This window comes from Melitaea cinxia, chromosome 29 (genome assembly GCF_905220565.1).
Source record: "Melitaea cinxia chromosome 29, ilMelCinx1.1, whole genome shotgun sequence".
NCBI lineage: Eukaryota > Metazoa > Arthropoda > Insecta > Lepidoptera > Nymphalidae > Melitaea > Melitaea cinxia.
In genome coordinates this window covers 3324692-3337777 of record NC_059422.1, presented here as the reverse complement: position 1 = coordinate 3337777, position 13086 = coordinate 3324692, and the positions used below count along the sequence as shown (strand labels likewise).

At 34.9% G+C, this 13086-nt stretch overlaps 3 protein-coding genes and 1 long non-coding RNA gene across 4 annotated transcripts; 3 read left to right on the top strand and 1 right to left on the bottom strand.

The window, feature by feature from the left end:
• The first annotated feature begins 991 nt into the window (after nucleotides 1–991).
• On the top strand, nucleotides 992–1989 carry LOC123667726. The gene is made up of 2 exons (XM_045601566.1): nucleotides 992–1752; nucleotides 1977–1989. The coding sequence occupies exons 1-2, from the start codon at nucleotides 992–994 to the stop codon at nucleotides 1987–1989; spliced, it is 774 nt and encodes a 257-aa protein (XP_045457522.1).
• Nucleotides 1990–2995: 1006 nt separating this feature from the next.
• On the top strand, nucleotides 2996–4248 carry LOC123667916. The gene is made up of 2 exons (XR_006745493.1): nucleotides 2996–3083; nucleotides 4161–4248. It is a non-coding gene; the product is annotated as an uncharacterized LOC123667916 (long non-coding RNA).
• Nucleotides 4249–7721: 3473 nt separating this feature from the next.
• On the bottom strand, nucleotides 7722–8279 carry LOC123667912 (chorion class B protein PC10-like). Its single transcript, XM_045601741.1, has one exon. It carries the CDS (start codon nucleotides 8265–8267, stop codon nucleotides 7773–7775), a length of 495 nt encoding a protein of 164 aa, XP_045457697.1. The 5' UTR covers nucleotides 8268–8279; the 3' UTR covers nucleotides 7722–7772.
• A 1527-nt stretch (nucleotides 8280–9806) lies between these two features.
• On the top strand, nucleotides 9807–11074 carry LOC123667725 (chorion class A protein Ld19-like). Its single transcript, XM_045601565.1, has 2 exons — nucleotides 9807–9857; nucleotides 10730–11074. Exons 1-2 carry the CDS (start codon nucleotides 9807–9809, stop codon nucleotides 11072–11074), a joined length of 396 nt encoding a protein of 131 aa, XP_045457521.1.
• Nucleotides 11075–13086: the final 2012 nt, after the last annotated feature.

Sequence of the window (13086 nt, the reverse complement as noted above, 5' to 3'; positions counted from 1 at the left end):
CTTCGAAAATGCTAGGCTTCCTTAAAAGGATTCTATAGGATTTCTACACTCAGAAACAAAAACAATTTTGTTTAACTCACTAGTGCGAAGCAGGCTTGAATTTGCGTCAGTGGTCTGGAACCCACAATATACAACTCACTCACAGCGTATTGAAAGCATTCAAAGATCTTTTACGAGGCAACTGGCATTCCACAGTTCAGGTATATCCCATAAAGACACTTATGATCTGCGGCTAAAACAATTTGGCATGGTATCACTTTATAACCGCCGAATTCTGCTCGACATTATCTTCTGTTGCGGACTAACGCAACACCTCGGGCGCGGTGCGCGGCGAGGGACGGACGGACAGCCCCACCATCGGATCGGAGAGAGGACATCGGCGGCTTGACCTACGACACGTCAGCTACACTTTGATCCGACGCCTAAGACTATCATTTAATATTGCTGCATTCACATTATTGTTCCTGAAACGGCTAATAAACCAGATATATGTATATACAGTCCACTTGCTATTAATTTAACGTTCACCAGAACACTAACAATGGTCCTTTAGGATCGCCGTTTCGGACTGTGTGGACTTCAGCAGCGCTTCAAAAAGAACAAAGAAACGAACATCATCGTTACGTTTGGATGGATTAAGCTTGTGAGTTCGTTCCAATTAATCCTTTATCATCCTATGTTTTTCCCTTTTTTTTCTTAAAAACTACCTTTACTTAGTGAGTGCCAAGTAAGACGAATTATTGAGATTTTTAGTTACATAATTTCAATGGAATAAAATTTAAATTCCTTATTTAATCGATTAAAAAGCAAAATATTACTGTACATTTATAAAGTTTGTGTCGATCGGCTCGCAGTCGTCCGCTCACCTATTGTTCGCAGTTCTCTCAGTTACGTAATCGACTCAGTTCATCAGTTTATTATAGTTGAATATTGTTATTTGTTTATTTTTTCAATTTATTAAACTATACTATTCGATCGCATTTTTAACGCTATGGCCGAAACAAAGATGGAAAAGTTAATTAAAAAGCGTGCTGGTATTAAAGCAAAATTAACCATCTTCTCTAATTTTATTAATAATATACTACCTTCAAAGGAACTAAGCAGTGTACAATTGTTAGATTTAGAAGGAAGATTTAGTAAATTCGATACTTTATATACTGTTTTCGACCAATTACAGTGTGACATTGAAATGTTATCGGATAATTTGGAGAATGAGTGCCAGGAACGCGAATACTTTGAAAATCAGTATCACGAGCTTATTGCTAAGGCCCGTGGTTTACTTGGTGAGCAGCCCTCTCATCGGCGTGAGCTTCAGGATGGTTCCGTGGCAAGTTTCGAGGATGTAAAGGCAGGTGGTTCCAAATTTAACTGTGTTAGATTGCCAAAAATTTCAATACCCACTTTTCATGGTCACTATCAACATTGGCTGGAATATAGGGACACATTTATATCTTTAATCCACTCAAGGTCTGATATAGATGACATTAATAAATTGCATTATCTGCGTGCGTCTTTAAAAGATAGTGCTTTATTGGTTATTGATAGTTTAGATGTAAAAGGCGATAATTATGCGAACGCTTGGAAATTATTATGCAGTAGGTATGACAACAAAAGATTACTTGTAAACAATCATGTACAGGCTTTATTCAACGTAGAACAAATACAAAAAGAATCTTCTCAGTCTATTCGTCACCTCATAGACATCACAAATAAAAATTTACGTGCTCTGTCAACATTAGACCAGCCCACTCAGTATTGGGACACTTTAATCATTCATATGATGGCTGATAAGCTCGATACAACTACTCGTAGGGAATGGGAAACACATAGAAATTCCCTGAATAATCCACCGCCACTTGATATTTTTATGACATTCCTTAGCAATAGAGCAGATTTATTAGAAACATTACAAGAAAGCAAAATTATAAAATCACAAAAATACGATTACAATAAATCTAACACAAATTTCCTTGCAGATATAAAAAATAATCAAAATTCAAATTATAATATAAATAAAGCACAAAACGTTTATAAAAAAGTAGTAAATTGTCCTATGTATAATCAAAGTCATTTCTTATTTAACTGTGAGACATTCAAATATCTTTCTATTGAAGATCGTATAAAAAAGGCTAAGGATGTTAAGGTATGTCTTAATTGCTTACGGCCAGGGCACATGGAAAACAGATGTAATCTTGTTTCATGTAAATATTGTAAAAAAAGGCATAATACGCTTTTGCACTTACACACAACGGAGCCTACTAAGCCTATTGTTTCAGTAAATAACTTTGCTAATTCGACTAATTTAAAACGGTTAAGTACTCCTCCACTCGTCTTGCTTTCCACAGCGCGAGTGAAGGTGGACGACAGCAAGGGCGTCGAGCACTTAGCCAGAGTCTTGCTGGATAATGGCAGCACTGCTAACTTCGTTACGACTTCTTTCTGCGGTAAGCTGGGTTTGTCTCGACGTAACGAGAGCGCCACGGTGACAGGTATTAACAATAATATTTCAAAAAGTACACAGTCTTGTAGTCTTACTATAAAGTCTCTCTATAACGACTATAGTGCTACTATCGAGTGTCACATTTTACCTCAGATTACCGAAGCCTTACCATCTTCTTTTATCAATATTAAGGATATTCCAATTCCTTCAGAATTAAATTTAGCTGACTCATCTTTTAATAAGCCTGCAACTATAGATATACTAGTTGGGGCCGACGTTTTCTGGTCAGTCTTAGGAAAAAATTCTATTGATTTAGGTAAACATTTACCTAAACTTTATGAAACGAAACTGGGTTGGTTGGTGTCAGGCTATGTTGCTCGTCCTAAATCACACTCTTCTCCTTTTATTTGTAATTTTTTAAATGAAAGCTTAAATCCAGACTTGTCTCGTTTCTGGGAATTAGATTCGGTAACAACTGTGCACTCCATGTCTCCGGAGGAACGTGCCTGTGAACAGCATTTTTTTGAAAACACTACACGTAAGAATGATGGCCGTTTTGTAGTCTCAATGCCACTGAAAAAACATCCTTCAGTCTTAGGCGAATCTTATCAAAAGGCAAAATATCGTTTCTTATCATTAGAACGTAAGTTTCAAAGAGATCCTATTTTTAAGAATAGATATATTGAGTTCATGAAAGAATATGAACGTCTTGGTCACATGACAGAAAATAAGGAGTCTTTACACAGTTGTCTTCAACCAATTAGTTATTTTTTACCTCACCACGGTGTCATCCGTGAGTCGAGCCTTACTACAAAACTTCGAACAGTTTTCGACGCTTCAGCGGCCACCTCTTCAGGCGTGTCACTTAATGACATCCAGATGGTCGGTCCAACTGTACAAGAAGATCTTTACTCCATTTTGATACGTTTCCGTCAACATAAGTATGTCGTGACTGGAGATATTGAAAAAATGTATAGAGCGATTGAACTCAATCCGTCACAACGCTCTCTTCAACAGATAATTTTCCGTTATAATTCTAATGAACCATTAAAAACTTATACTCTTAATACGGTGACCTATGGCACGGCATCTGCGCCATACTTAGCCACTAAATGTTTGGTTACATTAGCATCAAATGTCCTTGATAATGATGTGAAACAGTCTATACAAAAAGATTTTTATATGGATGACTATATAGGGGGGTCTTCTACTATTGCCAATACCGTAACACTTTGCAAGGGCGTAATATCTACCTTAGAATCAGCTAAATTTAATTTAAGAAAATTAAGGTCTAATAATCTATCAATTTTAAAACAAATATCTCCTTGTTATGATAAAACGAATAATATTTTAAAATTTTCAGAAACTAATTCTAATGTTGCTTCAAAAACTTTAGGTCTCAGCTGGATATGTGATTCTGATATACTGTCATTTTCAATTAATATTGAACTTCATAAAAAAGTAACTAAACGTCACATTCTTAGTGTCATCAGTCAAATTTATGACCCACTAGGCCTTGTAGGCCTCTGCGTTGTTGAGGCTAAAATTATAATGCAGAGGTTATGGATTGAGCAATATTCATGGGATGATGAAGTGTGTACTGAAATTAAAAATCGTTGGTTAGCTTTTGCGAGTCGGTTGTCTTCCCTTAATGAATTAAAAATTCCCCGTTGGGTTCTAAGTGATGATTTTAATATTTTAGAAATTCATGTTTTTTCAGACGCTTCAGAACGAGCATACGGTGCTTGTTTGTATATTCGTTCTGTGCATAAATCAGGGCTAGTGACTGTGCACCTCTTGACCTCTAAGAATAGAGTAGCGCCGATAAAGCCAACGACAATGCCTCGTCTTGAGCTTTGCGGAGCCTTGCTTGCTGCAAGGTTGTGCGCTAAGGTACTAGCCTCTTTAACTCTAAATATAAGTAAATGTCGGTTTTGGTGTGATTCAACTATCGTCTTAGGATGGTTGAAGACATCACCTCTTCAAATGAAAAGTTTCATACGAAACCGTGTTCATGAAATTCAAGAAATTACCGAGGGTCACACGTGGTGCTACGTACCGTCAACAGACAACCCGGCGGATCTTGTTTCTCGAGGGGTGAAGGCTGATTCCATCAGTAGTTCTTCGTTGTGGTGGCACGGCCCCACGTTCTTATTAAAACATGAAAACGAGTGGCCACAAATGCCTAGATTTAACGAGAAACAGGATCTACCTGAGTTACTTTCTTATTCTCTTTTGGTTAATAATACTCCTAATATAGATCTTATTTCTAGTCTAATTAATAAAACATCAAATTTTACCTATTTACAAAGATCGATAGCTTATTTACAAAGATTTATTTACAACTGTCGAAACAAAACTAAATTAAAAGGATATTTATCGGTAACAGAGCTTCAAAATTCATTAAATTTAATAATACAAAAGGTTCAATTAGAAATGTTTCCCGATGAATATGTTATTTTAAAATCTGCTAAAAAGCTACCTATAAAGAATAGACTTTCTAATTTATCTCCATTCTTGGACACAAATAATATCATTAGAGTTGGTGGCAGGCTTAATAATGCTCCATACAGTTATGATACCAAACATCCTATTTTAATTTGTAGTAAACATCATTTTAGTAAAACTTTATTTAATTATTTTCATTTAAAATATTTACACGCTGGTCCACAATTACTTTTAGCGAATATAAGACAGACTTATTGGCCTTTAGGTGGCAGAAACTTATCAAAAGGGATTGTCAATAAGTGTGTTCGGTGTCGCAGATATAAGGGCGAAACCATTCAGCCTGTAATGGGGCAGTTACCTGCATCACGGACTCAATTAGAATTTCCTTTCTTACACTGTTCCGTGGACTATGCTGGGCCGGTGTTGGTAGCAGACCGAAAAGGCAGAGGTTGTAAGCTTATTAAATGTTATTTGGCAATTTTTATTTGTAATTCTGTAAAGGCATGTCATATCGAACTCGTTACGGCACTATCAACAGAAGCATATATTGCCGCGTTGAATCGCTTCGTGTCACGACGTGGTAAACCTTCAAGTATCACTTCTGATAACGGTAAAAACTTTGTGGGTACCTTTAATGAATTATCTAAATTTTTAGCACAGTCAGATCTTGAAGGTCATTTTGCTGGACAAGGTATTGAATTTAAATTTGTGCCTCCATATAGTCCACATTTTAACGGCTTAGCTGAAGCAGCAGTTCGATGTACTAAACATCACCTTCGTAGGTTACTTCAAATCACTCATTTCACTTATGAAGAGATGTCTACTTGCCTCACTCAAGTAGAGGCAGTTTTGAACTCCCGTCCCCTAACCCCGTTCTCCTCTGATCCTTGTGATTTTTCCGCTTTGACTCCTGCCCATTTTTTAATTGGACGACCATTAATGTTTATTCCTCAGCGAGAGGTATCAGCTGTTAACATCAATGCTCTTGAACGCTTTAAAAGGATACAACTTATAAGGCAACATTTTTGGGGTCGTTTCTCATTGGAATACATCTCGTTACTTCAGGCCAAGACAAAGTGGAAGTCCTCAAGATCGGAGCTTAAGCCTGGGTCTCTTGTCCTCATAAAGGAAAAAGCTCTTCCGCCTCTTCTTTGGTGTTTGGGAAGGGTAATCAAGACATACCCGGGCAGCGATGGGATTTCTAGAGTGGCCGAAATCCGGACCAAGGGTGGCACCATTAGAAGGGCATTTAATAATATATGTCCACTTCTAGATCTTGAAGCCTCCAGCTCTCAAGCCGGGGAGCATGTTGCGGACTAACGCAACACCTCGGGCGCGGTGCGCGGCGAGGGACGGACGGACAGCCCCACCATCGGATCGGAGAGAGGACATCGGCGGCTTGACCTACGACACGTCAGCTACACTTTGATCCGACGCCTAAGACTATCATTTAATATTGCTGCATTCACATTATTGTTCCTGAAACGGCTAATAAACCAGATATATGTATATACAGTCCACTTGCTATTAATTTAACGTTCACCAGAACACTAACATCTTCCTTAAAAAGATCTTGTCAGGTTATGTAGATTACGCGGACTTAGTTAAACACATAAAGCTGAGCGTCCCCCGAAAATATCCACGACATCGCATTATTAGGCAACTATACGTTCCTGCATGTAGGACTAACATTCTCAAAGGTGCTGGTATCAGATATAGATATTTTTAATGATTCAGTCTCCAGCATTCGAAAAAAACTTACTGCGCATTTCTATTCGTTACACTCTGTATAACCTGCATACTTGTTATGTTTGTTGTTATAGTCTCTATTTTAGATTATATTTCCGAATTTTTCCATATATTACCTACTGTACGAGAGTATGTAACGTGAACTCGCAATAGTTTTTTTTTGTATTTTTTTCCCCATCTGTGATTGTGTAAAGATCAAATGTAATTAATTAAGAGTGATGTACATAACTGTAATTGGCATGCATACTATCTTAATATTGTGGATTATAGATTATTATATTTTAATGTTTGTAATGCAGTTGGTGTGTCTATTAATAAATAAATAAATAAATAAAATACAAGAAGAACCTTCTCATGACATGTCTTAAACAGAGACGCGAATATATTCGGTTTATTTTCTTATTTTATTTGTCGTTCTTTATCATTTTCAATAAACTCTTATTTGCATCTACCTCATCACTGAAACAAAAAATTCTAGTGTTCTAAGTTTTCCTTGTTTTATTTTTCATTTATTGTTTGATAAAAAAAAAGGCAAATCAGGGGTGAAACGAACGTGTACAAATAGGGATCAATTTTATTGTAACAGGGCAAAGAAATTTATTTGCATTATGTTTTCGCACGGCTATGGCACTTAATCTTAACGTATCATTTACGTAATTTACCAAATTTTAGCAAGTTTTTGCCACCAAATGCCATATCTTTATCAGCCTATATTTACCTATATTGTGGCTTATCCACTAAAGACAGGCGTATAGTATCTCGTGTCGTAGACTTTTTTAGATTTGTGACCTTAAATCTTCGTACTTCAGAAAATGTTCTAGAGGATAATTTGTATAAAAGATACAAGAAAAAAGAATATATCGATCATTAATACATAGTTTTTTATAAATGTGTATTTGTTTCTTTATACATTTCGTTCATCATTACAGCGTATACAGTCCACTACTGGACATAGGCCTCCACAAGTTTACGCCAAAAATAACGTGAACTCATGTGTTTTGCCCATATTCACCACGCTGGGTCATATTTCGTTACATATTACTTTTTCTAATTAATAGGTTTATTAAAATTAAAAAACAGAACATAGTGTATTGCTTTCTTATATTATGAAAATCCATTCAAACAGTTCAAAATTTTAAAATATGCTACCACAGCCGCATCTATTGTGAGTTGGTACGGCCAGGCGACCGCTGCCGCAGCCGAAACTACCGTGTCCGATAGATTCAGCAGCGGCATGATGACCAAAGTTGGAGCCGAAAGCACCGAAACCGAGTGAACCAGCAAATGAAGAGGGGGCAATGTCCTCAGCCAAGATGGCGACTTCTCCATTACCACAGCCATAGTTGACAGCACCAATACCAGAGCTTGGTAGAACACCGTCAAGAGTCACAGCACCCAGGAAAGGCAAAGCACCTGCGACTGCGAGGTTTCCTTCGATGGCGTTTTCTGAGAAGACTGATAGTCCATCTGGTGAAAAGGCAGAAGAACTGAACACTTCGAGACCGCCACCGCTAGAAGCAGGAATGGCAGAGATACCATAACCGCACGAACTAAGGGAAGCAGTGTGACCGAGATGGGTGGTAGAACAAGGAGGAGCTGATGTCATGGCAACCGTACCATGGTGCCCCATACACTGCCCGGCGATTAACTAAAACGAAAAAATATTTTAGGTTAGCAATCAATACCTAAAGAAAAAATAATATACTATAATACTATAAAGAAAAAAAAATATGCACAATAGTAATATTGTGTATTGTTATAACTTGTAATAATGTTATACCTGAACGAAGAGCACTTGGGCGCAGACGAAAAGCACAGCCTTGAACATGATTAGTGTTTGGATACAAACTTGACAATACTAGGGAAAATAACTGGTTTATATACTCATATGACCCAGTACACTAATAGATATTTCGTAAACTATTTCTAAGTTTAGGGAATAAACGTGACAATCAAGTCATTTCATACAATTTGCAACTTGCACTTGCACTTGCTACAAATAGTGATATCAGAAATTAGCATTACTTTGTTCTATTCATTAAATTATATTATGACTAGTAATAATATGCTTGTAATTAAAATATAAAAACACTTTAAAATATATAAAATATTTATTAATTTATATTTGGCATGGTTATCATATGGTCTATCATAATGGTTTCAGTAATAATCAAGCTTACCAAACTAAATAGTTTATAATAGTTTATAATATATGTTTTTATGTATTTATAATTCTATTTATATTTATCTACTTTTGCAGAATCCCGCACTTTGTTACTTATAATTTCCTTTTACTTGGGGTTGTCTGGAAGAGATTGCTTAAAGCAATAAGCGCCTTTGCATGCTGTCATTGTAACTACTTTTTGTTTAATTTTATTTCTGTTCTGTTTTTTCTTGCTCTTTTTTTTACTACGTAAAAGTGTTTGATTATATGTATGCAAGAAGTAATAAATAAATAAATAAATAGGTCGCTTAAATTTAGTTAGTCAATACAAAAATGATGAAAAGATATTGTTATGTCATTTATTTGAAAGAAGTAAACAAACATTTTCTCAACATATGACAGTCCTTAAAAAATATTTTAAATTTTGATGACATTCATCAAGTTCCTTGCATAGTAAATTAAATTTTCTACACATTCGAGAGTTTAACATTAAATATAAATACCAAATAACAATTTTATAATCAACACGATTATTAAAAATTCCAGATTTGTTCACAGCCTGAGCTAAAGATAATACGATCAATACGAATATATAAACGTATATATTAGACAATATTCAAATAATCGAACAAATTTGTACGCAAGAAATCTGGAATCTTTCCAGTTTAAGTGACAGATTGATATTTTAACCGTTGTCTATTTTGTTATTATATGAGTATGAGACAGTAATTCCAAATGAAGTCGTGGGTTAAGCTAGTTAATTACAAATCGTAAATATAATTAATTGATTCTTAAAATTTTTAAATATTGGTAAATAAAAGTTTGACAAAAACTGATAAACAGTCCTGTGATTACTTAAAATAGAAAAACAGCAAAAGCACGTTCATGAAAAACTGCGAAGCAATCTTTTACTATTAATTTAATGTTGTGTAATCAGGCAGTGGTATAAAACGTTAGATTTTCCATAACCATTGTATATTCGCATCCGTTGAATACAAACCCATCATGTCTACCTTCGCCGTTCTTCTCTTCTGCGCCCAAGCTTGCTTGGTACAGGTACGTTTTGCTCATGTTATACATAAAAATATATAAAGCAAATATGAAATTAAAATATATTTTCCCAGCGTTTAGTGAATTTCGAATACGAGAATTATTAAAAGTAGCCATCCTTAATAATTTAACGCTGATTTTGGGGTAAAAATTATATTTTTGTAAATATAGAAATATACATTTATTTACTTATAATATATATAAGTAAAGAGCCGTGACAAACGTCGCAAGCATCCCATTAACGCAAGCATACTAAACATTCTAGGCATCCTATATTATATAATGAATTAAAATAATATTTGATGTTTTTAATATCACATCAAAAATCGACGGTTCCAATATGATATTAAAAATTATTTAGAATTCCCTAATGTGTGGGTAACACAATAATTGTGTTTGCTCGCATACGAAAAAAAAACTGACTTCAATTACATCGACAAGTAATACAACGTAGGCAGACGAAAAAATTGTCAAGTAAATACGCGTATTTCAATTATTATCAAAAATTACTCAAAAAGTTGTAATCAGATCTCGATGAAATTTAAATGTGACCACGTGATAAACATCAGCTTTTGATTGAATTAAAAATCATCAAAAGTGGTATAATACAACGTTGGTCGACGATTATTATTTGATATAACTCGAAAAGTAGTTGTTAAATCTCAAATAAATTTAAATGGGACCCAATGACACGCACCACCTTTCGATTTAAAAAAAATGTCGAAATCGGTTCACCCAGTCAAAAGTTCTGAAGTAACATACATAAAAAAAGAATAACAAAAACAGTCGAATTGAGAACCTCCTCCTTTTTAGGTACTCGGTTAAAAATAAAGAGTACGAATATTTGATGTCCTCTATATAATTATATCGTTTTTCAGAATGTGTACAGCCATTGCCATCGTAGTCCAATAGCACCCATTGCTGCCTCTGCCTGTGGGTCGGAAGGTAGACTGACCTCTTCAACTTCACTGGGTTATGGTGGTATCGCTGCACCTCTTTCTCTTGCCTCTCCACTTGGAGCTTCTTCAGCTGCTGCCTACGGTGGTACTGGCGTTGGTGAAATAGCCGTTGGTGGAGAGATGGGTGTGATTGGTACTACTCTGGTTGCTGGTCAAGTGCCTGTCCTCGGAGCTGTAGAATTTGGAGGTCTCTTGCCAGCAACTGGTGGTGTCTCCATCTCTGGTAGCTGCGGCTGTGGATGCAACGGTGCTTATGCCTTCTAAAAAATACCAATAGAACCAGTTTCTTAAATCTAAATAAAAATTATGTATTAACAATTCATTTTGGAAGTTTTTTTTTATTAAAATCTCCCAATGCACTGAACTTGTATATTGATATTTTAGTCAGTAGTGGTTTTTGTGATTAATGTTCACTTATTTTCATATTTTCAAGCTTTCTATTGACGCCGTAGGTAATTTAAAGTTGCACTTCTTGTCTCTGAACTTAATCAGTAATCTTTTAAACTAAACATGAATTTGAAATCGATTTGTTGAATCTGCATGAGCTTCTTTAAAGTACTATGGTAAAAAAAAACCGCGGAAAATACAAAGTGGCAGATGTGCAGCAAAAAATATAAAAGTCGATTTATTTCAACTAGTGGTCGCCCAGTGGTCGGATTAGCTTGGTATGAAATTTAAATTAAAAACAAATAAATATTTAAATAAAGAATATATTTTTTAATCTATAATCTATTCTCATTTTAACCACAGACTTTAACAACAAACAAAAGAGTAAATATGCGTATAACAAATACTTGGTAGTCTGTGTAAGGTTTTCTTTAATGATTAAATGTATTTTATGCATTACTATCTGTGCTCGCGACTTCGTCCGCGTGGAATAGTGACTACCCGACTAGAAAAAAGGTCAGACTCAACCAGATCATGTATCTGGATCGGATCAGGTTAGAATGAAGCATGCCAGATCCGGCAAGCTCTATCAGGACCAGGTCTGGTCCAGACAAGAATAGCCTGATGTAAAATATAATCAAGTATGGTAAGGTATACTGGATCAGGACCCGGTCCGGTCCAGATCAGGATAGCCTGATGCAAAATATAATCAAGTATGGTAAGACATACTGGATCAGGACCCGGTCCGGTCCAGATCAGGATAGCCTGATGTAAAATTTAATCAAGTATGGTAAGGCATACTGGATCAGGACCCGGTCCGGTTTAAGCGCACTTAGTATATACACAGTTATCAGGACAGTCTAGCAGGGAGTCCATTTCTACACAGTGGAGCAGTCGTAAGTAATAGGAAATAATTATTATTAATTAGTAGTTAATTATTAAAGTCAATAAATAAAATTTAATTAATTATAATAATTAATTAATAACTTAAAAATAAATAAAAATAATTAATATTTAATGTCAACAGAAATAAATAATACGTTGGAAAAAATAAACGGAAATAAATAACATAATAACTATGTTAAGTAACATATTTATAATATCAATTCGCTTTTTTTTGTTAAATATTTTTTTCAAGAATATACATTCGTGTTTTTTTAAAGGACCGCATGCCTGGTCCGGTCCTTCTAAGGAAGACGAAAAAATTTCTACTCGAGAAGCTGTTTCTGAGATTAGCGTGCACAAAAGCACAGACAAAATTCGGACAGTCACTGTTTTGGGGTTGTATTTGCGTTTATAAAGGTCCTAATAATATTTTTTCTCATATATCTTAAAAAACAGACAGCGACCCGTTACATTTTTATTATATGTAGGTATTGAAAAAAAAAAATATTAGCATTCTGCACTCTTTCTCTATATAAACTATAAGTGTGCGAAATTTGTAAAAATGGGTACAAAGTTTTTGTTTCACGTATTATTATCTATACACACATATATATAAATAAGTTTAAATCTATAATATAAGTAATTTACCTCTAAAACTATCAGTGTTCCTCTACTATATTATGCGTGTATTATGCATATAAACCTTCCTCTGGAATCATTCTATTTACTAAAGATAACTGCATCAAAATCTGTTGCGTATTTTTAAAGATCTAAACATACAAACAGCAGGAAGCGACTTTGTTTTATACTATGTTAATCTATACAAATAAATAAAAGCTAGTATTAAATCAATGTCTATAACATACACACACGGTCGACTGTTTCTAAGATGCTCAACTTAATATTTGTGTTATAGGTAACAGCTGACTGCTGTAGGTATATATACAAACACATGATACTTATATAAATAAATATAAACAATTAAAAATTTATAATTATATCCG